The sequence below is a fragment of the Capra hircus genome, chromosome 6, assembly GCF_001704415.2.
Source record: "Capra hircus breed San Clemente chromosome 6, ASM170441v1, whole genome shotgun sequence".
NCBI lineage: Eukaryota > Metazoa > Chordata > Mammalia > Artiodactyla > Bovidae > Capra > Capra hircus.
This window is the reverse complement of record NC_030813.1, coordinates 67,497,285-67,524,530: the sequence shown is the minus strand read 5'-3', so window position 1 is coordinate 67,524,530 and position 27,246 is coordinate 67,497,285. Positions and strand designations below refer to the sequence as shown.

Below are 27,246 nucleotides of genomic sequence, written 5' to 3'. Positions count from 1 at the left end.
CCCATCATTTCTCTCCTGTATCAGTTCTCCTGTTACCTGTGGCACATGCCTTTATCTTTGTAGACTCCTTTGTTTTGGTATAGTCCATCCTCTAAGTTTCCTGCTGAAGGCTGCATAAGATGTATATTTTTTTAAATTTAGTTTATTGATTTGTGTTTTGTCTATTCATTTTATAGCAAGTGTTGAAAATATGTTTACCACTGCCAATTGATTGTTTATCTGACTGCAGAGTTATAGGATGGAAGATTTGAAGGCATTGTCTCATCATCCCCTTCTGGATTGTGGTGTTGCTATTGAGAAATTCAGATTCCTTAATTGTTAAGAAATCTTAACAATTAACAATTGTAAAATTTTTCTGACACCTTAATTTTGTCTGTAACCTTTCTACACACCTGCTATTTGTGGAAGGAAGTTTATAGAATTCCTTTCTGGAAGTTTATAGAATTTTCTCTTGGCCTCCATAATCCTGAAATTTTCATGTGTGCTACGATATGGGTCTGTTTTCATCCATTGTTCTGGGTTCTTCCGGTCCAGAAATCTGTGTCTTTCAGTTTGGGAACTTTTCTTGAGTTATCTTATTGATCATTACTTTTTCTGTATGATGTCACTTTCAGAAAATTATTGTTCAGATACTAGATATTTTGGGCTGGATACTAGATATTTTCTTACCTTTTCTTTACTCTTATCTGTCCTTTTATTTCTTGTTTCTATTTTGGGGGAGATTTTCTCAATATTATCATGAACTCCTTCCACTGAGTTTTTCATGAGTGTAATCAATCATATTTTAAATATTTAAAATTAAAACCTTTTTGTTCCCTGAATATATATACATATGTATTTGTGTGTGGCTTTTGTATTTCTTTCTTTCTTGATTTTGTTTTATGGTTTCAGTGTCTTATCTTTCTGAGGAGCTTTTTTTTTTTCTTTTAAAGCTTTTTCCTTCCTGCACAGACTCAGTTTCCCCAGGTTGCTATTGTCTGTTTGTTTAGATCTTTACCTTTTGTGTTAGAGACTTTCCTTGTATTTCTGATATCCTATGTTGTCTACTCATATCTAAGTGGGGCATTAAAAATCTAAAGATGTAGTGGGTTTGTTGACTGGGAAATTCACTACTGGGTGATTAGGGGAGGCTCTGATGTTAGTACCTCTTGGGCTGGTGAGGGTGCTCAGAAAAAGCTCTTGCAGTGTTTTTCCTGGCTGATGGGAAGAGCCTGGCTGTCAGGAATCTGGGAGCTAGATGGAGAAGAGGCTGATTGTCTCAGCATCTGCATGTTCATGTAACCCCTCCATGATATTAAAACACCTGAGCTGTGGCTGACATACTCCAATACAGAGACCTTCTCTTTTCTGCCCTCTTTGCGAGTAGTTAGTTACATGTTCATGTAACTCCTCTGGGGGAAGAGGCAGGGAAGAAACTCCAGGTGTTTTTTTTTGCTGAGGTGGAGAAGGGGCAATCATTTAACTGCTCAGACTGGCTGAGACCTGGGAGACCTAATTCCTTCCTTAGGAGGCTTTCAATTTTCATTTTCGATCACCCCTCCCCCTACCGAGGGTGCCACTGTCTTAACTTATTTCGATTGCAAGGCGATCAAACCAGCCAGTCCTAAAGGAAATCAACTGTGAATATTCACTGGAAGGACTGATGCTGAAGCTCCAATACTTTGGCCACCTGATCCGAAGAGCCAACTCACTGGAAAAGACCCTGATGCTGGGAAAGATTGAGGGCAGGAGGAGAAGGGGACGACAGAGGGTGGGATGGTTAGATGGGATCACCGACTCAGTGGACATGAGTTTGAGCAAACTCTGGGAGATAGTAAAGGACAGGGAAGCTTGGCATGCTGCAGTCCACGGGGTCAGAAAGAGTCGGACACGACTGAGAGACTGAACAACAACAATTTAGCATTTTCAGATTCCATGGTATAAATCAGGGTGGATCTTGGCTTCCCTTCACCCCACCAAAGTATTTTTACTATTGTCTCTTTTCTCATTCTCTCCATCCTTGTGGGTTTGTCCCTCAATTGTCATTTTATTGGACTCTCAGGCGGGAGAGAAAGCAGAAGGTTTGTTTACTCTGCTCTTAGTGCCTGAAGTGTAGCTTTCTTAACCACCCCTGCCAAGGGACTAGTGTGGTTTAGCCACGGCAGTGTGCTGCCATTTTTCCTACCTTTACCCAGACTAAGCATTTTCTTTTATTTTTAATTTAATTTAATTTATTTACTTTTTGGGTGCACCATATGGCATGTGGGATCCTAGTTCCCTGGCCAGGGATCAAACCTGGGCCCCTTGCATTGGAAGCACGAAGTCCTAACCAGTGGACCACCAGAGAAGTCCCAATAAACATTTTCTAACCACTCTGGGTATATTTTCTCACCCAGCCCAGTTTAGGCCCCTCATTCCTTCTTATATCACTCTAAGGATCCCCTACCAGTTGATTCCAGTGGTCACAGGAAGCAAAACCCCTAGCTTGAGTAGAGTATAGCTTACTGGTCATAGAGCCCTGGTTCATGCTTCTCAAATTGGCTTTGTCTAGGAGGACTCATTATGTCACCTTGTCCTCTGAGTGTTACACCTTTCAGTGAAGCTCAGCCTCTATAAGTCTAATGTTTTAAGCTGGAAGGTAGGCCTGGTGTCATTGGTGATCATGTGGTTTCCAGTGGAAATTATATGTCCTTCTGGAGGCATTTATCACATAGTTGCCTTACCAACAGCAACATCCTCTCTTCCTGTTTCAGAGTTCACACCTTTTCTTGGAATGGGCACCAAGTTCCTGTTTCTGGCTTGGATGAGCAGGGATGACGGACTTACCCTGCTCCTCACAGATGATCACAACTTTTCCAACCCTGTTTAACCAGCTGAGACATTCTTCAGGCTCCCTTAATGCAGCGTGATCTTACAGCTTTCTATCTCAGTAGCTTGACAACACCAACATGATTTTCTGGTTACGCATAGAGGGTGATGCAAGAGTTAGCTTCCACTGAAGTTGGAAGAGTGTTGATCACACACCACCTTATCTGTGTAGAAAAAGCAAAGCTCTATACCCTCATGATGGTGGCTATGCATTGGGAATCCAGAAAGACCAGTGCTGCCAGTTGCTACAGTGGAGCAGATACAGCAGTCATTCTGAAAGATGACAAGCAAAGGATAGGATGGTTAGGAAACACTCAGCTAGAACTCACTAGGTACCATTGTGAACAAAAGCTTGGCCAAGGGGAATACCTTCGGTGCTCATTCTTCCCTCTGTATTTCCACAGATATCCTTCCCTTTTTCTAAACAGAACCTTTGAAGACATTGCAACATCTTTTTCCAAGTAGCATATCTTTTCTTTAATGTGCTGAGTAATTCATATAAGTTCTTTTTGTCCTCTTAGCTGAAATGTGAACTCTCCCAGGTTAAGAGCACATGTCTAATGAATACTAGATCATTGTATCAGATGAATTTTCCAAATACTTGTCAACACTTGACAGTTAAAACACACACACACACACACACACACACGTTATAATTATCCAAGTTGTATCCGATAGTCTATATTCACTAAATTCTTTTTTAATCTATTATATTTTTATTTTTTAAAACTTTTTATTTTGTGTCACGGTATAGCTGATTGACAAACAATATTGTATATTCACTAATTCTTGATTATACTTTCACTTCTCTTTGGCTGAATAGACTGAAGCCGTACAGTATTCAATTTAAGTATTCCCAAGTATAGTGAAGAGGAACTAAAAAGCGTCTTGATGAAAGTGAAAGAGGAGAGTGAAAAAGTTGGCTTAAAGCTCAACATTCAGAAAACGAAGATCATGGCATCTGGTCCCATCACTTCATGGGAAATAGATGGGGAAACAGTGGAAACAGTGTCAGATTTTATTTTTTTGGCTCCAAAATCACTGCAGATGGTGATTGCAGCCATGAAATTAAAAGACGCTTCCTCCTTGGAAGAAAAGTTATGACCAACCTAGATAGCATATTGAAAATCAGAGACATTACTTTGCCAACAACGGTCGTCTAGTCAAGGCTGTGGTTTTTCTAGTAGTCATGTATGGATGTGAGAGTTGGACTGTGAAGAAGGCTGAGTGCCGAAGAATTGATGCTTTTGAACTGTGGTGTTGGAGGAGACTCTTGAGAGTCCCTTGGATTGCAAGGAGATCCAACCAGTCCATTCTGAAGGAGATCAGCCCTGGCTGTTCTTTGGAAGGACTGACGCTAAAGCTGAATCTCCAGTACTTTGGTCATTTCATGCGAAGAGTTGACTCATTGGAAAAGACTCTGATGCTGGGAGGGATTGGGGGCAGGAGGAAGAGGGGACAACAGAGGATGAGATGGCTGGATGGCATTACCGACTCGATGGACGTGAGTTTGAGTGACCTCCGGGAGTTGGTGATGAACAGGGAGGCCTGGCGTGCTGCGATTCATGGGGTCGCAAAGAGTTGGACATGACTGAGCAACTGAACTGGACTGACTGAAGTATGTTATTTAGAAATAATACTGATTGAAAACATTGAGAGGACAACATTAATTTTACTTATTATTAGTTGTTTTTCACCCATATATTTCTTAGCATAGTTGTGATTGTCTTGATTTTTATAGCTAAGGAAAGTAGCTTTGGAAGAGGAAGGGAAGTGTGTGCAAATTAGGTTTCTAATCCTCTAGGTTTTACTTTTTTTTTTTTTTTTTTTTTAGGTTTTACGTTTCTAAAAGAGGAAGATTTCTCTTGATTTCAGCAATATTTCATATAGTTTTACTTTGGTAACTTCAGGCTATTTATTTTTTTAGGTTGAGAGCTTTGGAAATGCTTAGCTACAGAGCATCAAAATGAAAAACTTTACATCGTCATATACTACATGAAAGGCTTATACAGTAAAACTCTGTCAAGTACCTTACTCCCTTTACTTTACCTTTTTGCAAAATTCTAGCCTGATTTAATAGGGAAAACTTGTAATGTCTCTTCTCTTTATCCTCAATAGAGTTCTAATAGTGTTTTTCTGTTAGCTATTTCTTTAGAAACTGTCATGTCCTCAAGTATCCCCCAATATTAAGTTTCAGCTATAACTTGTGAGATTTCCACATGACATTTCTGCTTTATTGACTATGCCAAAGCCTTTGACTGTGTGGATCACAATAAACTGTGGAAAATTCTTCAAGAGATGGGACCACCTGACCTGCCTCTTGAGAAACCTATCTGCAGGTCAGGAAGCAACAGTTAGAACTGGACATGGAACAACAGACTGGTTCCAGATAGGAAGGGGAGTACGTCAAGGCTGTATATTGTCACCCTGCTTATTTAACTTATATGCAGAGTACATCATGAGATACACTGGGCTGGAAGAAGCACAAGCTAGAGTCAAGGTTGCTAGGAGAAACAGCAATAACCTCAGATATGCAGATGACACCACCCTTATGGCAGAAAGTGAAGAGGAACTAAAGAGTCTCTTGATGAAGGTGAAAGAGGAGAGTGAAAAAGTTGGCTTAAAGCTCAGCATTCAGAAAACGAAGATCATGGCATCCGGTCCCATCACTTCATGGGAAATAGATGGAGAAACAATGGAAACAGTGTCAGACTTTATTTTGGGGGGCTCCAAAATCATTGTAGATGGTGATTGCAGCCATGAAATTAAAAGATGCTTACTCCTTGGAAGAAAAGTTATGACCAACCTAGATAGCATATTGAAAAGCAGAGACATTACTTTGCCAACAAAGGTCCGTCTAGTCAAGGCTGTGGTTTTTCCAGTGGTCACGTATGGATGTGAGAGTTGGACTGTGAAGAAGGCTGAGTGCCAAAGAATTGATGCTTTTGAACTGTGGTGTTGGAGAAGACTCTTGAGGGTCCCTTGGACTGCAAGGAGATCCAACCAGTCCATCCTAAAGGAGATCAGTCCTGAGTGTTCTTTGGAAGGAATGATGCTGAAGCTGAAACTCCAATACTTTGGTTACCTCATGCAAAGAATTGACTCATTGGAAAAGACCCTGATGCTGGGAGGGATTGAAGGCAGGAGGAGAAGGGGACAACAGAGGATGAGATGGCTGGATGGCATCACTGACTTAATGGACGTGAGTTTGGGTGAACTCTGGGAGTTGGTGATGGACAGAGAGGCCTGGTGTGCTGCAATCATGGGGTCGCAAAGAGTTGTACACGACTTTGTGACTGAACTGAAGTGAACCCCTAAGTTGAATTGTGTTTTTCTTTCCTACATAGTAGTGATTTCAGTGTTTATTATTCTGCAAATACAATTTAAGCATGCAGTCAAGTTAGTTTTTACCATTGGGATTATTTTTGTTTCACAGAAGGCAGTTGGCTTTCTATTTTATTTTCCTGCCTTGAGTAATAAAAATGCTTGATCCTTTAAGCATGCAGAGAAAAAGAAAACAATTTAACTGAGTTTTAAGTGCTGTTAGATATGTAAGTTTTAGGTATGAATGCTTTTATTTTTTTTAAAATGATATTCAGCTTATTTTTCACAAATTTAAGCCAGTTACAGAAGCAGTGCATTAAAGAATTCTTGTTCATAGATTCTGGAATCATAGCTGAGGTTTTTGAGGCTCAGCTGGTGACACATCCGGCTTTCCTCTCCCAGACCAAGGATGGAACTCTGCCTGCCACTAGCATTCCCCAGCTCTCAGTGTGCTTTCTGGACTCTCCCTGCCATCATTAAAAAGAAGTCATTTTATAGAATTTTATATATTCATTGTTAAAAAATTGTGGACAGTACTGAAGCTTGCAAAAAAGATTTAAAATAACCCCCAAACTGTTCCAGAGAGAATCTTGGTAAACTTCCCTCTCCGTCATCTTTATCATCATTTGACTTTCTACAAAGCTTTAGCAACTTTCTAGAAAATAATTAACTGAGGGAGCATTGTGTGCAACCATTTATGTAACTCTGAATTCTATAATCTTTACATATATAACACATATATAGATACATTAATACATACACACGTGTGTGTGTATATATATATACTTTATAAGATTATACTTAGACATGCTATTCTTTGGGTAACAGTGTTCAAAATAGGCATCTTCTTATAGGAATAATTATAATTTTTAATAGCCTGGTGACAGTCTGTCTTGTTAATATGCAATGATATTTTTGAACTACTCCCCAATTGTTGGACATTTTTGTTTGTCGTTAAGTAAATAGTGTTGCTTTATCTTTTTCCCATTTGGGAATTGTTTTCTCAGGAAATATTTTTCAAAATACCACTCTGGGATTAAAGGATTTCTAGTTTCCATTAATCATTGTCAGCAGGTACATAATAATAATTTATAAAAGCTCACTGGCTATATAAAGTTTCCATTACCTCTTTTTTGACCTTTTGGATCCACGGTATCGCTTCTGGGTGAAGACAAGGTTTATCTGGAGTTCTTGAGGCCATGCCATGTACCCAGTTGTAGGTCAGATAGTAAAGCTGGAGTAGCCTGACAGGTTTATTTGGGGAGACTGTGTTCTTGTTGATAAATGTCTACAGCCTCTTTTTATTTTGTTGGATATCTGATAGGAAAAGTTTCCAGGGATCAGTAACAAAATGTGGAGGGGTTGTAATGAGATCTGTGAAACTAAATTTGTCTTTAGTACCTGGTCTAAGGTTCATGGAAGTGGGGGAGGCATTATATGTTCAGTAGGGAATTATGACGCTCCCACCCATTTCCCCATTACTGGACTGCATGAGGAAGTAGGAGGGGCAGGGCAACCAGTAACAGGAGAGAATTTTGTAGTAATGCAGTTTCTTGATAAAGAACTGGAGCAGAGTGAATTCCTATTCAGATCCCTACCCCCACAGCCCCCAATCTCTCAGTCTGATGTTTATAGCCTAGGCTAGATTTCTAAGTTAGCCATTATGTGGTATTGTGTTCCCAAGCCTCGGATTTTCCATCTATTAAACAAAGCATAATGACACCTAATTAACAGTCCACTTCAGAAAGATTCATGGCCTAATGCTTGTAAAAGACTTTGAGCTTTTCCCAGAGTGTTTTATATACATTCATGAGTAATGAGATGGCCTGCTCTATTTAGCAAAGGACATCTAAGTTATGAATTTCCCAGGTGGCACTAGTGATAAAAGAACCTACTTGCTAATGCAGAAGATGTAAGAGACATGGGTTCGATCCCTGGGTTGGAAAGATTCCCCTGGAGGAGGGCATGGCAACCTACTCCAGTATTCATGCCTGGAGAATCCCATGGACAGAGGAGCCTGGCAGGCTATAGTCCTTAGGGTTGCAAAGGGTCAGAGATGACCAAAGCAACTTAACACATGTATATTATGCCCATTTCACAGATGAAAAAAGTGAGCCTCATAGAGGATAATGCCTTGTTGAGAATAAGACAATAAATTTAATGTGGTGTCTGTGGAATTTTTCTTGGTCTTTGTGGAAGAACTGACTCATTTGAAAAGACCCTGATGCTGGGAAAGACTGAAGGTGGGAGGAGAAGGGGACAACAGAGGATGAGATGGTTCAATGGCATCACTGACTCAATGGACATGAATCTGAGTAAACTCCAGGAGTTGGTGATTGACAGGGAGGCCTGGCGAGCTGCAGTCCATGGGGTTGCAAGGAGTCGGACACTACTGAGCGAGAACTGAACTGAACTTGTGGAACGAGTAGAATTTAAAACAAATTCTGCAGAAGTGTATGTGTTGGGAAAGTGGATTTTACAGTTTTTAAGCAGATATAACCTTTTGCTGGGATAGGCTACTCCTTTGTGAAGAGGAATCATGTTTGACAAATGCCCTAGAGTTCTTGAGGAACATTGCATAGCTATGGAAGCTAGGGATAAATTGTGAAAAGACTCCACACAAAGGCTATTAAATAAATTTAGTCAGTGGGAGGCTGGGAGAAATATTTTTAGAAGTCGGGAATAGGGAGGGGACTGGATGACAGAACAGAGGTTAAGCATAGATGGACATGTCTCAGATTACAAATGTGAGTAAGTTAGTTTATTTATTACTATTTCTAAAGTAAACATGTAGAAGAGGGAGTACACAGTGTAAGCTCCCAAGTTTACAGTGAACCTGAACCTTTTGGGATGTAAGAAGCCAAATTGCTGATCTCAAGCTTATGCAAAATGTCAGGGAAGTAGTAAAGAAAGCATTTAGGTAAAATGAATCCATCTGTACATACAAATGTTCTAGTTTACTCAAGAATGAGATTCAGATATTACTGTCAATTCTTAACTGAAGACTGATTCACTGTAGGATTTAGAACAAAAAAGCTAGCTACATCTTAGCTGTTGTTACACATAATTCAGAAATGCTACCTTACCGGTTTTCATGATCCTTAAGCATGTAAGATTGTTCATCAATGTACCTTAAAAACACAACGGACTTAGAAAAAAGCAAATATATTAATCGGCAGCATAGAGGATTGAGTAAATAATTCTGTCCAGTTCTTTGGTCTTGAAAGATAAATGCTGAGGAGACACGTGGACATGGTGTATCCTCTTAAGCCATGGCAACCTAAGCTCTGTTGTACAGGAAGATCTTTCATTTGCACCTTCTTTATTTCCAAATAATGCTCCAGTGGCCCCCTTGTAGTTAACTGAGCATGTAAGATGTGCCAGACTCCATGCTCAGTTCTTTACATTGGATTATCTCATTTAACCCTCCCAACAATCCCTATAAAGTGGGCAAGATAATTTTTGGCATTTTTATAGATGAAGAGCCTGAAGGAGACTCAGGGAAATTTGGTTATGTGGTAGAGCCAGAGTTCAGAACAATACAGTCTGACTCCAGTGTACTCTTCAAGCTCTCCTGAGCTACATGTACTGAGCTACCTGCTTGCCCGCTCACTCTGTTATTTTCCTTCCTGGTCAACAGAGTTGGACAACCTGGAAGAAAACATAGAGGTCTGCTTCAAACAGAACTAAAAGCAACCAGTTCCCCTGAGTATCATTCCAAGCCCCTTGCACTACAGGTCCTAAGATGTCTTTACAGCAGCACTGATGAATAAAAATATTTTGGGACTTCCCTGGTGGTCCAGTGGCTAAGACTCCATGCTCCCAATGCAAGGGGCCTGGGTTTGATACCTGGTCGGGGAAGTAGATCCCACATGCCACAACTGAAGATCCTGCATGCTCAACTCAGACCCATGCAGCCAAATAAATAAATACATACTTTAAAAAAGAAATATTCGGTGTGCCAGACATGTAATTTAGGTTTCTAGTTGCCATATTAAAAAAGCAAAACACAACAAGTGAAATTAATTTAAATAGTATATTTTGGGTAACTCAGTACATAAAAAATATTTTACCATATAATCATATAAAAGTTATTAATATGATACTAGAAACAACTCAGGAGCTTACTATGAGCAATACAGTATAATACAATGCAATGCAATTCAATAGAATATCTTATGCAATACAGTGAATAAAGTAAAATGTAGTCCTACCAAACAAAGTTAGGAACCATATTTTACACCACTTCAGTTTTAAATTTTAAATTAAAATTAATTGAAGTGAAATTAAAAAATTAGTCCTCGGTTGTAATAGCCACATATCAAATGCTTAATTGCTGTTTGTGGTGAGTGTCTACCATATTAAATGGAGCAGCCCCATAGCAAAAGTTACTGTCTGTCTCCAAAGGCCTGGGGACTCCAGATTCTCTATCCCCACCCTATTCCTTGGACCCCTTCCCTCCCCCATGTCATCTTCCCTGCCTATACCCAGGGCTACCATGTACAGTTGTGCAGGTTATTCACTGCAAAACTCTGGGATGTCATTCAGGTGGACGATTTGGTAGATGTGTTTACTGTGAGGATGGAAGTGAAGTGTCTAAATGAAGAGACATAATTTCCTAATTCATGCAAAGGCATTTTTTGGGGAGGGGGCAGTGGTTGCAGTCCTTTTATACCTTCGTAGCATTCCAGCAGTCGGGCCTGACATTCTTCTCTTGTATGCTCAGGACTTCCAGTGTTCACAGCCTATGGCTAAAAGTAAGGAAGCAGCTTCAGTCACCCTCTCCTCTCCCCCAAATCATGTCACAAACCCATAGTCATTTTTCATGGTAATTTACCTTGGAGCCATGTGTCTCACTCATCACTGTATCCTCAGTGGCTGTCACATAGTATATAGGTGCTGAACAGATTTCACTGATTTGAATTGTCATCTCAGAGTTCATTCAGGGCCCCTGTATTGTAGCCTGAGTTGCCCTTAATGAATCTGGACCTGAGGCTGATTTATCCAAGTTTGCTGACCTGGCTCTCTCTCTCACCAAGTCACAACTCACCCTTCATGTGGTGCCCTTGTTCTGAATAATAATTGTCATGATTTTTTTTATTACTGATAATAGCTACCATTTATTGATCCCTGTTCATCAAGCATTATGCTTAGCAGTTTATGTGCGTTATTTCATTTAATCTTTTCAAACATCTCTAGAAGGTAGGTACTGTTTTATAAGCAGGAAACTGAGGCACTGAGAAATTAAGTAATTTACTTGAGGTCACACAGGTGGCTCAGTGATAAAGAATTCGCCTGCAATGCAGAAGACATAGGAGATGCAGGTTCAATCACTGGGTCGAAGATCCTCTGGAGGAGGAAATGGCAACCCTCTCCACTATTCTTGCCTGAAAAATCTCATGGACAGAGAAGCCTGGTGGGATACAGTCACGGGGCCCCAAAGAGTCAGACACAGTTGAGCGGCTGAACATACATACATATGCAGCTAGTCAGTGTCAAAGCTGAAATTTAAAACCAGCTCTGTCTAACTTCAAAGCCCTTCTAATGGTTTAAGTGACAAAACTGGGCTTCTCTTTTGGTATCTGGGGCCTGACTGACAAGTCACTACACTGTCTTTGCCCAGACTTCCTTCCTTTGGGGAACTTTCTATTCACAGTCCATGTAGTTTGGGTGGGGTTGACACCAGTGCCAAGGATGGTCATGTGACTCAGCTTTGGCCAATCTGAGACGTGCCTCCTGACCTGGCCAGGTGATTGGTCAGAGGTGGGCACATGACCTAGACTCACTCAGCCTCTTTTTCTGGTTCACTTTAAGAGAGGAGGCATTTTTTTCCCTCTGGGATTTTTAGGCTGCTGGAGTAATGTAACCTAGAACTTCTGGCGGCCATCTTTCCACTACATGGAGGCAGCTGTTTGAAGGAGGAGGGAATAAATGAGGCTGACATGCAGAGAGAAGTACCAAGCGGTGGTGAGAGCACAGCAGCATTTGAACCCCAGCATTCAGATGTGCCTGAATCTTCCAGGACTTCTTGGTTATGTGAGCGAATACATTCCTTTTTGCTGTTGTTGTGTGTCCAAATCTAGTTGTTTGGAATTGAAAATGCTAACTAATAGACAGTCCTGTTGCCATTCTCGGTCTGCCAACTGGATGTATTCACTACTTCTTGGGCCTGGGTGCCTCCTGTGGTCTGCTCTGTGCTTGGAGGTCTTTGATCCCTGTAGACCTTGTACATATTCAGCTTGTTTCTTCCCTTATTCCACACCCAGTCCCTCCCTGGTACTCCCCTCAATCCACTACCCCTGTGGCACAGCCCACACAGGGAGATGTCAGTTGCGCCATGAGTGGAACATTAGGGAAATCGGATCTTTGTAGACGTTAGAACAATTACTCATCAACCTACGTTTGAATGTTGATCAAAGATTGTTGAATGCTTAACTCGTCTGGCCCCTGACCCTCTCTGGGATCTCAGCCAGTTTAGGCCAGAGCGTTACCTCTTATCCCTAGTTTCCTTGGCTCCCAGCCTTTCTGATCAGCTGCCTTCTTATGTACTCGCAACTCCCCTGTGATTCTGAGCTTCCAGCCTTCTACTGGCTTCCTGCCCACGTCTTTCCGGTGGCCCTCTGAGGGCATTGTTCCATGGTGAATCAGCATTCCCACAGCCCAGCCGCCTCACAGAGTGAGAACGCTCCCTTCTCTGCAGCTCACTCTTCTGTAGCCTTCTCCTGGCTTCCCTCTGTTCCTTCCGGGACACGCAAAAGCCTTTCTCCTTTAGCCTTCAAGCCATTCATGCAAACACCCTTCTGATTTCTCCTTTTGTCACCGACCCATGGTCATGCTGCTTGTTAGACTCACTTGGTTCATGGTTTTCTCTCCCAACTCTGCCGCCTCTGCATTCATATGTACAACTAGCTTTATATATCTGTGATAAGTTGCCCAGTTGCCTTGAGGTACTTAAAGGGAGTAGCTAATTGTGACCAGAGTGGTATATCAGGGACACTCCATGAAAGAGATTACCTGTGATCAGGACCTTAACAAATGGGCCGGATTTCAACAGGTGCTCTTCTAGGCAGAGAGAACTCAAACAAAGGCATGGGGAAGTGAAGACATCTATGTCCTTGAGCTCTTGGAAACAGATGGTAGGGTGGGAAGAGGGAACCCAGGTAGAATTTGACATGATGATATGTAGTTAAGATTAAGGAATAACCCAAAAGGGGATCCAGTGTGGAGAATGCAAGCGACGGACCAGCCTTTATTATTAAAGGGAGAAGTACTTTGAAGTTTTCAGGCATAGGATGATAGTACAGATTATAAGATAAAAACCTGTTAGGTTGATTATAAAAGGAGAAGAGTTGTAATTAAAGCAGTTGAAGGAAGTTCATAGTAAGACTAAGGATGTGGGGGAGGGGCGATGGAAGAAAAGGTGGGAGAATTTGTGGAGCAAACTGGTTGTGAGGGTGCAGGGAGCAGGTAGAGAAACCGGCAGGACATCTGCTTCTTAGGTGATGAGAGAGATCAAGGTCCTGCTTGGTGATGGGTGATTTAGAGGTGCAGGATTTGGTGTGAAACAACTGTGTACTAGATGTGAGTCAAAGTACAACTGGCCTTTTAATTATCTTATATATTAAGAGTAAAATGTTTATATCATGATGATTAAAATGACTTAAATTATGTAAGCTTGGGAATTCCTTGGCAATCTAGTGGTTAGGACTCCATACTTTCACTGCTGGGACCTGGGTTCAGTCCCTGGTCAGGGAACTAAAATCCTGCAAGCCGCACCACATGGCCAAAAAAAAAAAAAAAAAAAATTGTGTTAAGATGTTTCTCAAACTGTTCTGTAGAATACTACAACTCTGGGAGATGTTAATCAGGTTCAAGGGAAACAGAATGAGTTCTATGATCAAATAAGATTGGAAAGTATTCTATATGATTCACAGAGCCTATTCATTTCTTAAGAGCTTCTGTGAAATACACACAGGGAACCAGTTAGACATTGATTAACCCTAATTTCCCTAAATATATTTGTCTATTTCAGCAAGCATGTAATCAACACACACTGTAATAGTATGATCTGGCCACTGTGCTGGCCATTGGTCAGTAAGAGAATAAAATCAGCCCATGTGCCTGCCCTTGTGAGAGTGTGGACTGGTATCCTCTGACAAGTTCTTGGTGTTCTGGGACAGTTTGGGAAGCTTTAAGGTGTGTAGACATTCTTGTTTGTGCTCTGGAATAGAGTGGAGTGATTTTTAAAGCAATGCATATTTATTTATTTGGTTGCGTCAGGTCTTAGTTGTGGCACTCAGAATCCTCAGTCTTTCTTGTGGCATGTGGGACTTGCGGAGCATTTGAATGCTGTTAGTTGCAGGGGGTGGGATCTAGTTTCCTAACCAAGGTGTGAGGCTTGGAGTCTTGGCCACTGGACCCCGCCCTGAGCAGCGTGCTTATCTCCCTTCCTGTCTCTCTGCTTCCGTGTCTCTGTGTTACGCCAGTATCTCTACTTTTCACATACTTTTTCCTGCCCCTTCTGCCTTGGAGATGGACAGAGCTGATGACAGGCTAATTTTCAGTTCTGGGAAGTTGGTGACTTGCCCAGGGTAACCCAGCTAGTTAGTGGTAGAGCCAGAGCCCAGTTCTTCAGACTCTAGGTCCTATACAGATTCCATTCTTGGTGAGAAGGGACAATATGGAATGCCTAAATATTGAAAAAAAAAAAAAAACTCAACAGGTTGAATGAGATACTATGGATTATGCCAATTTAATCATTATCAGGGCTGATTTAGATATCACCACCACCACCACCATCGTCATCACTAATGTTGAGTAATTACTATGATCTGTGTTCTGTGCTAAGCACTTTACATATATTTAATTTTTACAACAACTCTGTGAAGTAGTAATTATTACCCCATTTTATAGATGGGGAGGCCAGCTCAGAAAAGTGAGTGATATATCCATGTTTATACAGCTAGGAAGCAACAAAGCCAGGCTTCCATTCTAGGCTGTTTTCAGAGTCCACATACTTAACTTCATCTTCTATTAGGTGAATTTTTTTCTCTGCTTCTAAAATTCCTTCTCAGAATCAGTCTGTCTTTTCTCCCTTGCCATTTCAGCTTGCCCAGCCCATTCTGTTTGTGAAAAACTTGATTTCAGAAAGGATCTGATCTTTTATTTATTCCATGTCAGGTAACATTCATCAAGTATTTAATGGGTGCTTACTATGTGAAGGTAATCCAAGTCTATGCCCCAACCAGTAACGCTGAAGAAGCTGAAGTTGAACGGTTCTATGAAGACCTACAAGACCTTTTAGAACTAATACTCAAAAAAGATGTCCTTTTCATTATAGGGGACTGGAATGCAAAAGTAGGCAGTCAAGAAACACCTGGAGTAACAGGCAAATTTGGCCTTGGAATGTGGAAGGAAGCAGGGCAAAGGCTGATAGAGTTTTGCTAAGAGAACTCACTGGTCATAGCAAACACCCTCTTCCAACAACACAAGAGAAGACTCTATGCAGGGACATCACTAGATGGTCAACACTGAAATCAGATTGATTATATTCTTTGCAGCCAAAGATGGAGAAGCTCTATACAGTCAACAAAAACAAGATCAGGAGCTGACTGTGGCTCAGATCATGAACTCCTTATTACCAAATTCAGACTTAAATTGAAGAAAGTAGGGAAAACTGCTAGACCATTCAGGTATGACCTAAATCCAATCCGTTATGATTATACAGTGGAAGTGAGAAATAGATTTAAGGGCCTAGATCTGATAGATAGAGTGCCTGATGAACTATGGAATGAGGTTCATGACATTGTACAGGAGACAGGGATCAAGACCATCCCCATGGAAAAGAAATGCAAAAAAGCACAATGGCTGTCTGGGGAGGCCTTACAAATAGCTGTGAAAAGAAGAGAGGTGAAAAGCAAAGGAGAAAAGGAAAGATATAAGCATCTGAATGCAGAGTTCCAAAGAATAGCAAGAAGAGATAAGAAAGCCTTCTTCAGCGATCAATGCAAAGAAATAGAGGAAAACAACACAATGGGAAAGACTAGAGATCTCTTCAAGAAAATTACAGATACCATGGGAACATTTCATGCAAAGATGGGCACAATAAAGGACAGAAATGGTATGGACCTAACAGAAGCAGAAGATATTAAGAGGTGGCAAGAATACACAGAAGAACTGTACAAAAAAGATCTTCATGACCAAGATAATCACAATGGTGTGATCACTTATCTAGAGCCAGACATCCTGGAATGTGAAGCCAAGTGGGCCTTAGAAAGCATCACTATGAACAAAGCTAGTGGAGGTGATGGAATTCCAGTTGAGCTATTTCAAATCCTGAAAGATGATGCTGTGAAAGTGCTGCACTCAATATGCCAGCACATTTGGAAAACTCAGCAGTGGCCACAGGACTGGAAAAGGTCCGTTTTCATTTCAATCCCAAAGAAAGGCAATGCCAAAGAATGCTCAAACTACCGCACAATTGCACTCATCTCACATGCTAGTAAAGTAATGCTCAAAATTCTCCAAGCCAGGCTTCAGCAATACGTGAACCGTGAACTTCCTGATGTTCAAGCTGATTTTAGAAAAGGCAGAGGAACCAGAGATCAAATTGCCAACATCTGCTGGATCATGGAAAAACCAGGAGAGTTCTACAAAAACATCTATTTCTGCTCTGTTGACTATGCAAAAGCCTTTGACTGTGTGGATCACAATAAACTGTGGAAAATTCTGAAAGAGATGGAAATACCAGACCACCTGACCTGCCTCTTGAGAAACCTGTATGCAGGTCAGGAAGCAACAGTTAGAACTGGACATGGAACAACAGACTGGTTCCAAATAGGAAAAGTAGTATGTCAAGGCTGTATACTGTCACCCTGCTTATTTAACTTATATGCAGAGTACATCATGAGAAATGCTGGACTGGAAGAAATACAGGCTGGAATCAAGATTGCCGGGAGAAATCTCAATAATGTCAGATATGCAGATGACACCACGCTTATGGCAGAAAGTGAAGAGGAACTCAAAAGCCTCTTGATGAAAGTGAAAGAGGAGAGTGAAAAAGTTGGCTTAAAGCTCAACATTCAGAAAACGAATATCATGGCATCTGGTCCCATCACTTCATGGGAAATAGATGGGGAAACAGTGGAAACAGTGCCAGACTTTTTTTTTTTTTTGGCTCCAAATCAGTGCAGATGGTGACTGCAGCCATGAAATTAAAAGACGCTTCCTCCTTGGAAGAAAAGTTATGACCAACCTAGATAGCATATTCAAAAGCAGAGACATCACTTTGCTGACTAAGGTCCATCTAGTCAAGGCTATGGTTTTTCCAGTAGTCATGTATGGATGTGAGAGTTGGACTGTGAAGAAGGCTGACCGCTGAAGAATTGATGCTTTTGAAGTGTGGTATTGGAGAAGACTCTTGAGAGTCCCTTGGACTGCAAGGGGATCCAACCAGTCCATTCGGAAGGAGATCAACCCTGGGATTTCTTTGGAAGGAATGATGCTAAAGCTGAAGCTCCAGTACTCTGGCCACCTGATGTGAAGAGTTGACTCATTGGAAAAGACTCTGATGCTGGGATGGATTTGGGGCAGGAGGAGAAGGGGACGACAGAGGATGAGATGGCTGGATGGCATCACTGACTCGATGGACGCGACTCTGAGTGAACTCCGAGAGATGGTGATAGACAGGGAGGCCTGGCGTGCTGCGATTTATGGGATTGCAGAGTCAGACACGACTGAGCGACTGAACTGAACTGCACTGCTATGTGAAGGAACTGTTTTAGGAGCTGAGGATCCAGTGGTGAACACACAAACTAGGTTCCTGCTTATGCAGAAGTTAGAGTCAGTGTGGAGGTCACATGATTAAAAACAAATAACAGAAATCCTGCATAGTAATAAGTATGATGCAGAGAATTTAAATCCTTATTTTAATTTAATCAGAGTGACTGATTAGTTTAGATTCTGTAGTCAAGGGAAGGAGGGTTTCCATGGTGGTTCAGCAGTAGAGAATCTGCCTGCCAATGCAGGAGACACAAGTTCCATCCCTGGGTCAGGAAGATCCTCTGAAGGAGGGCATGGCAAGCCACTCCAGTATTCTTGTCTGGAGAATTCCATGGACAGAGGAGCCCCAGTCCTTGGGGTTGCAAAGAGTCAGACATGACTTAGTGACTAAACAACAAAAGCAACGATCAAGGAAAGGTCTTTTAGTGAAAGTGACATATAGGTTGAATTTGAGTTACAAGATGTTACTGGTTCAAGACTGAGCAAGAGAGAGCAGGTGGAATGATTTTCTAGATAGAGGTAACATGATTTGCAAAGACCGCCTGCCCCCCAACATGCCATGGATTTGCTGTGTGTGAAGGACAGGAAGAAGGTTGTCGTGGGTTGACACTTAGTGGGCCAGGGAGAGAGTGGTACTGGATGAGGTTGGACAAGTAGGTGGTGTCCTAAATTAAGAGATTTTTAGTCTGAGTTCAGGGTATCCATTAGAGGGTTTAAGCAGGACTGAGGACATAAGCTGATTTATGTTTTTAAAAGTTTGTGTTGACTGAGACTTCCCTGGTGGATATGAAGCCACCTGCTGAAGCAGGGGACACGGGTTTAATCCCTAGTCTGGGAAGAGTGCCCATGCCTTGGAGCAGCTGAGCCGGTGTGCCACAACTTCTGAGCCTGCGCTCTAGGGCTCACAAGGCACAACTACTGAGCGCGTGTGCCTAGAGCCCGTGCTCAGCAACGAGAGAAGCCACGGGAAAGAGAAGGCTGAACACCACAACAAAGAGTCGCCCCCTACTCTCTGCCACTAGAAGAAGACTGTGTGCAGCAACGAAGACCCAGTGCAACCAGAAAAAAAAGTTTGTGTTGATTGATGAATAGAGAAAGGATTGTAAGAAGATGAGGAAGGAAGTAGTGAGACCTAACAGGAGGATACTGCAATAGTCCTGACAAGGGATGATGGTATCTATATCAGTTATTGCCACAGTAATGCTGTGTGACAGATATCCCCTTAAACTTAGTGACATACAGAAAAAAGGATTATTTTTGCTCGGTCAATGGAATGGTTGGGTAATTCTGCTCTCCTGGGCCAGGCTCAGCTGATCCCGACTGAGCTTGCGCATGTCTGTGATCAGCTGTGGGTCAGGTAGGCAACTCTGCCATATTACCTGGTTTCCCTGATATGTTTGGGAGGGCCAGCTGGTTGTTGACTGTCTAGGATGGCCTCAACTCAGATGGCTCGACAACTCTGGTCTCCTCTGTGTGGTGGTGTTACATGACTCTATTCTTATTCTCAGGCTGGCCCAGTCCTAGTCTCATGGTCATAATAAAGAAGAAAGAAAGGAAGTAGAAATGGGCAGGCAGACTTTTAAGCTTTAGCTTTTGTTCAGTTTGCTACTATTACATTGGTCAAGGCAGGTTACCTGAGTACATCAACAGCTAGTATGAGGGGCATTGCCAAAGAGCAGCTATACAGAGAGGTATGAAAAGATTCAGAGAGGCATTAAAATCAGAGCCATTAGTGCAATCAGTCTGTTGCACTAAAGGGAAAAAGTATGAAGTGGAGTCTTGAATATTCATAAGATATTTGAATATTTTGGAGCCTGGTGGCTCCGTGGGAAAGAGTCTGCCTGCAATGCAGGAGACGTGGGTTCAATCCCTGTTTTGGGAAGATCCCCGGGAGAAGGGAATGGCTACCACTCCAGGATTCTCGCCTAGACAATTCCATGAACAGAAGAGCTTGGCATGCTGCAGTCCATGGGGTTACAAAGAGTTGGACACGACTGAGCGACTAACACTTCCACTTCCACAGTCAAAAGAACATGCTGATGGATTAGAGTTGAGGTATGAAGGAGAGGAATGAATCAATGATAGCTCTTAGATTTTTGGCTGAGCAGCTGGGAAGATGGTGAGGCCATTTATTCAGACATCAAAGACTAGATAAAGAGCAAATTTTGGGGGACTATATAGCACTCCATTGTAGCCATGTTACATTTGAGATACTTGCTAGATATTTAAATAAAGATATCAAGATTGCAGTTGGATATATAAATCTGAGGTTCTTGGCAACAGGGCTAAAGATGGAGATGTCAGGTTTATTACTACACAGATGGTCTGTCAAGCTGTGGAACTGGATGAGGGTGCCTCCGAGGAGGATTCATAGATGAAGAAGCAAAACAAGCCCAGGACAGAGCGCTGGTGCACACCATTGTTTAGAAGTAAAGGAGGAAAACAGAGGTCAGCAAAGGAGACTGAGAAGGTTCAGCCTCTAAGATTGGAGAAAAATCAAGGAGACTTTGGTGTCACAGAGAACCAGCAGAAGCGAAGCATTTCAAGGAGAGAATGGTCAGCTGTGTTAACACTGTTAGGGCGTCCGGGGAGAGAGACAAGAACTGGAAAGTGACCACTGGTTCTGGCAACAAGGCTGTTCTTGGTGATCTTGACACATGCAGTCTTAGTGGCCTGATGAGACAGAAGCGCACCTGGAGCAGTTTGAGGCCAGCACATGAGTTGAGGAGCAGGGATAGCAACCCTAATCCTGTCTTTCAAGAGCTTTTGCTGTAAAGGGACTCAGGTGATACGGTAGTTGGAGGTGACCATGGGTCAAGGCAGAGGTTTATTTTGGGGAATGTATGTGATGCTGCTGTACCAAAGGTGCAGTCTCTCCAGTAAAGAGACATCAGGTGCACCAAAGAAGGGAAAGCTACAGGCCACAGATGTTGGAGATGGCAGGAGAGGATGGGATTGAGAATTTAGAATAATTAGTGTGTTACCTTCTTCAGGGGTATTTGGGTACTCTGTTTTATTTCTAATTTTGGAATGAAATATTTACCATTGAAGTGAATCAGCCACCTGCCAGGGTAAGGATGGATATAAGTTCTGCTGTAACACTGGGCAGAGGGAATGCCTCTGTATTAGGCTCATTCAGCTACCATTGTAGAGGAGAGACGGAGAGACTTCTTTGGAAGTATTCTATTTCTGTAGGTGGTGCTCAGTGTTTCTTTTTTCCTTTTTTACTTATTTTTATTTTTCTGCTGCGTTGCCTGACATGTGGGATCTTAGTTTGCCAACCAGGGATTGCACATCTCCCCCTGCAGTGGAAGCATGGAGTCTTAACCACTGGACTGCCAGGGAAACCTTCCATGTTTCCTATAATGATAGAAAAACTGATAAATTCAGTTTCTTAGATTTTTGATATGGGTAGCAAGTGTGGCACTTCTTGAGCAAAGTTAGGAAGGGAATGTGAATGACAGTGTCTAGATTCTTATAACAGTATGACTTGATGTTTTGATCAGTTCAGTAGATTGCAGACCAGGTATGTATTCTGTAATTCCAGCTGGGAGATGAAAATTGCCTTTTATGCTTTTTAAGATAAAGTAACTTCAGATTTACCTTTTGAACCGTGGTATTGGAGAAGACTCTTGAGAGTCCCTTGGACCGCAAGGAGATCCAACCGGTCCATCCTAAAGGAGATCAGTCCTGGGTGTTCATTGGAAGGACTGATGTTGAAGCTGAAACTCCAATCCTTTGGCCACCTCATGCGAAGAGCTGACTCATTTGAAAAGACCCTGATGCTGGGAAAGATTGAGGAGGGGAGGAGCAGGGGACAACAGAGGATGAGATGGCTGGATGGCATCACCAACTCAATGGACATGAGTTTGGGCAAACTCCAGGAGTCGGTAATGGACAGGGAGGCCTGGTGTGCTGCGGTTCAGGGGGTTGCAAAGAGTCGGACATGACTGAGCAACTGAACTGAACTTAAACTTGAAACTATAATATAAAGCAAATATATTAAATGAATGGTAATTTAAAATGTATTTTGTAGAAGTTCATGTGTACATTTGGTGATATTTAAGCAACTGTTTTCACCAGCCTTCCTGGAATCTGTGCTCTGTGTGTGGTGGGTGAGGATGGTGATATGAAAAAAATGTAGTCCCCTGTGTTAGAGTATCTTCACAGTCTTCAAAGATTTTTGTTCAGTTGCTGTGAATCTGTTTTCCTGTTTCACTCATTTAAAATATTAGTGTTTACTTCTGCAGTTCATATTGTGAACTGAGAACCACATCTGCCACCACTCTGCTTTTTACTGCTTTCTGATTTGGTGGAAATAATACTGAAAAAGACATCTGCTAGGGTCTTAGTAATTCTTATATATAGCGGTCTGTTAGTTCAAAGTTAGAAATATTAGGAAGTCAAGAAGCAAGACGTAAATCAGATGAAGTCAGAATCTCAAAATGTAAATGCTTCTAGTGTGAAGCTGTGGATCTTTGGAATTGTTGGTGTTTTCTATTACCTTAGATCTTTCAGGAGGGTGTATCTGAAAATACTTAGCCTTCAAAAATTTTTACAGCAAATATATTATTATTTTATTAATGTAATATTTACAGTTCTTTCATGTTGGAGAGTAAGTCTGAATTTCATTTAACTGTTATTGAAAATGAGCTTAAGAGCGTTTATCAGATATCGCTCAAGGATTGTATCTATTTACCTAATTCTGTACTCTACTCTTCTTTCTTTTTTTTGGCCATGCTTTGTGGCTTGTGGGATCTTAGTTCTGCCACCAGGGATTGAACCCAAACTGCTGAGTCCCAACCAATGGACCACCAGGGAATTCCCATCTACTCTTGTTTCTTGACTCAACAAGAAAGTAACCTGTCTAGCTTAGCTCAAGGAGAAATGTTTTATAAGGCTTTATTTACTTAGCTATTGCTGCTGCTGCTGCTAAGTCGCTTTAGTTGTGTCCGACTCTGTGCATAGACGGCAGCCTACCAGGCTCCTCTGTCCATGGGATTTTCCAGGCAAGAGTACTGGAGTGGGGTGCCATTGCCTTCTCCACTTAGCTATTACGAAGTGTTAATATAAGAAATAGCCAAGTGAGGAATGTTTTTATAATTTCTGCCCAAACTTCTATTCAAGATGTATCATGTAGTATCTTTTGTTGTCCTTTATGACCCCATAAACTAGTTTGTCCTTAGAATTTAATGACAGGGAATGTTTTCCTTTTGATCAGTTGGTGTGTCTCTTATGATAAAAAATTTCCTATCCTGTGAAGCATTATGTTATCCCTTCCCTGGTTTTTGAGAAGCTCCAAATTTATTGCTCTGGTTATCAGTGTGTAGTAGCATTGTAGCCTATGTGCATTAAACTTTGGGGAATTAAATCCTATGGGTTAACAAAGGAAAGCAACAACATTTTTTTTTTTAAAGCTTGGACCATTTAAAAAAATTTAATTTTTATTCTATCTTGGAGTATATTTGATTTACAGTTTCATGTTGATTTCAGGTATACAGCACAGTGACTCAGTTATACATATACATATGTGTATGTGTAACATGCATGTGTATATATATACATACATACATATATTCCTTTTCAAATTCTTCTCCCTTATAGATTATTACAGAATGTTGAGTAGCATTCCCTGTGCCATATCAATGTCCTTATTGATTATCTATTTTATATAAACTATTACATACGTTAATCCCAAACTCCTAATTTATCCCTCCCCTTTGGTAACCATAAGTTTGTCTTCTGTGTCTGTGAGTCTGTTTCTGTTTTGTAGATAAGATCATTTGTATCATCTTTCTAGATTTCACATATAAGTGAAATCATATGATATTTGTCTTTGTCTGAATTACTCCACTCAGTACGTTAATGTCTAGGTCCATCCGTGTTGCTGCAAATGGCGTCATTTCTTTCCTTTTTATGACCGAGTAATATTCCATTGTATAAGTTTGCCACATCGTCTTTATCCGTTCCTCTGTCGATGACCATTTAGGTTGCTTCCGTATCCTAGCTATTGTAAATAGCACTGCAGTGAACATTGAGGTGCATGTATATTTTCGAATTATGTTTTTTTCTAGATATATACCAACAAGTGGAATTGCTGGGCCATATGGTAGCTCTCTTTTTAGAGAAACAACAATTTAAAGAATGTGGGTGCTTCCGTTCACCTTTCCACTCCAGAAGCATATGCTCCAGAGGGTATGTGCTTTGGGATATGTGGGAACCTCCTGCTTCCTTGTCTGTCTTAGTCTGTCAAGGTTTTTCCATGAGCATCTCACAGTGCTGAATGTGATTTTAGTGGTTAGAGGTAAGTTTTTCATACAAACTATCTCTTGAGTTCAAGTTAAGTACTTTGTCTGGTACCAAACAAAACAACCAAAATCCTGTTTTTCTCTGCCAGATTATTAGATTGTTTGCAAAGTGGTCTCCATAATTCCTCTCCCTCCTCCACTTTGAAGATAACCTCTCATTCTGAATCTGGGCTTGGTCATAGACTTGCTTTGGCCAATGAGATAATAGCTAAGGTAAATCATTCAGAGACCTAAAGTGTGTTGCATATTGGGGCTTGCTCTCTCTTATTGCTCTTGGAACCTTGAGAACTACATGTATCAGCTTAAGCTGTCCGGTTGAAGAGGTCACATGGAAGGGACCTGAGGTGTCCTGGCTGATAGCCTGCAAGTGCTCAAAATGTGAGTGAGGCCATTCTGGACATTGAGATCAGAATTGTTCCCCTGACAGAATCAGGAGGAAGAATACATTTTAATTGCTTTTATGTTCCTAATTACGGAATGGGGTTTATTTTGCTGGTGATTTTTCTCATCAAGAGCTAATGGATACAACTTCCAATGCTGGTGGACATTTCTGCTAATGCTGTGTTGGACTTATCTGGAGACAGTGTGGCCGTGTCTTCTATGGAACATTCAAGGCTAATTTTGATTATATTCAGTTTCTCTTGTATGAGCTGATGTGAGAACCAACTTCCGTATAAATTTTGCTTGTTTCACGCTGTTTTATTCCTTCCTTTTGGTTTCTGATTTCTCCTTTTACTTTTGATTCTCATCTGTATGTTATTTACATGTTGTACATTTATATTTTTCTTGAATTTTTTTATTGAGAATGAATTCAGGTAACCACCATTTGAACCAATTTGAAGAGTACAATCCTGTGGTTTTTAATATATTTACAATGTTGTATAACCACCACCACCATCTAATTCCAGAAGATTCTTATCATTTAAAAAAATCTCTGTACACACCCACCCTACCCCTTTCTCTCTTCATTTCATCCAAACGATAGTCTACTTTCTTTTTCTATGGGTTTTCCTGTTCTGGACATTTCACATAAATGGTGTTCTAGTCATTTCACATAAACGGAATCAATAAAACATGTGGCCTTTTGTGCTTGGCTTCTTTTACTTAGTATAATATTTTCAAAGTTCATTTGTGTTGCACTATGAATCAGCACCTCATTGTTTTTTCTGGTGGAATAACATTCAGTTGTATGGGTTTATATATATCTCCATACATCAGTGTATGGACATTTGGGTTGTTTCCACTTTTTGGCTATTATGACTAATACCTCTATGTGCAGTAGTTTATAAGCCTCTTTGTGAATATATGTTTTCAATTCTCTTGGGTATGTACTTAAGAGTGGAAGTGCTGGGTCATAGCTTAATGCTGTGTTTAACTTTTGAGGAACTACCAAACTGTTTTTCACATTGGCTGTATCACTTTACATTCCTACTAACAATGGATGAGAGTTACCGTTTCTCCATATTCTTGTCAATCCTTATTTTCCTTTTTTTGGATTATAATGAGCCTAGTATGTGTACAGTAGGATCTCCTTGTGCTTTTGATTTATGTATTCCTAAAAGCAAGAGAGTTCCAGAAAAACATCTGCTTTATTGACTATGCCAAAGCCTTTGACTGTGTGGATCACAATAAACTGTGTAAAATTCTTCAAGAGATGGGAATACCAGACCACCTGAGCTGCCTCTTGAGAAATCTATATGTAGGTCAGGAAGCAATAGTTAGAACCGGACATGGAACAACAGACTGGTTTCAAATAGGAAAAGGAGTATGTCAAGGCTGTATATTGTCACCCTGCTTATTTAACTTAATGCAGAGTGCATCATGAGATACACTAGGCTGGATGAAACACAAGCTGGAATCAAGATTGCCAGGAGAAATATCAATAACCAGATATGCAGATGACACCACCCTTATGGCAAAAAGCGAAGAACTAAAGAGCCTCTTGATGGAAGTGAAAGAGGAGAGTGAAAAAGTTGGCTTAAAACTCAACATTCAGAAAACGAAGATCATGGCATTCAGTCCCATCACTTCATGGCAGATAGACAGGGAAACAGTGGAAACAGGTCGGACTTTATTTTCTTGGGCTCCAAAATCACTGTAGATGGTGACTGCAGCCATGAAATTAAAAGACACCTGCTCCTTGGAAGAAAAGTTATGACCAACATAGACAGCATATTAAAAAGCAGAGACATTACTTTGCCAACTAAAGTCTGTCTAGTCAAAGCTATGGTTTTTCCAGTAGTCATGTATGGATGTGAGAGTTGGACTGTAAAGAAAGCTGAGCACTGAAGAACTGATGCTTTTGAACTGTGGTGTTGGAGAAGACTCTTGAAAGTCCCTTGGACTGCAAGGAGATCCAACCAGTCCATCCTAAATGAAATCAGTCTTGAGTATTCATTGGAAGGACTGATGCTGAATCTGAAACTCCAATACTTTGGCCACCTGATGCGAAGAACTAGCTTATTTGAAAAGACCCTGATGCTGGGAAAGATTGAAGGTGGGAAGAAAAGGGGATGACAGAGGGTGAGATAGTTGGATGGCATCACCAACTCAATGGACATGAGTTTGAGTAAACTCTTGGAGTTGGTAATGGACAGGGAGGCCTGCTGTGCTGCAGTCCAGGGGTCACAAAGAATCAGACATGACTGAGCGACGGACTGAACTGAAAAGCTAGTGATGTTGAGCATTTTTTCAAGTGTTTATTAGCCTTTTGACATCTTTGGGAAAATGTCTACTTAAGTCCTTTATCTGTTAATTTAGAAAAAAATTATTTAGTTGTGTTATATTTTCTGGATACTAGACTCTTATTGGTGCCTCAGCTGGTAAAGAATCTGCCTTCTATGCAGGAGACCTGGGTTCGATCCCTGGTTTGGGAAGATGCCCTGGAGAAGGGAACGGTACCCACTCCAGTATTTGGCCTGGATAATTTCACAGACTGTATAGTCCATGGGTCGTAAAGAGTTGGACACGACTGAGTGACTTTCAC

General features: G+C 41.2%; 1 protein-coding gene across 5 annotated transcripts in view; it reads left to right on the top strand.

The window, feature by feature from the left end:
- Window positions 1-27,246, top strand: part of TEC (tec protein tyrosine kinase) — a 155,439-nt gene that overhangs the window by 3,035 nt on the left and 125,158 nt on the right. The window contains exon 1 of one of the 5 annotated variants that reach the window (XM_018049427.1): window positions 11,989-12,207. The exons of 3 other annotated variants lie outside the window; for them this stretch is intronic. In XM_018049427.1, coding sequence (XP_017904916.1) covers window positions 12,103-12,207 — 105 coding nt within the window. In that variant the 5' untranslated portion in view covers window positions 11,989-12,102. Of the gene's footprint in view, window positions 1-11,988; window positions 12,208-27,246 lie in introns of those variants that run through there. One more of the 5 variants, XM_005681591.3, reaches the window with a different exon arrangement.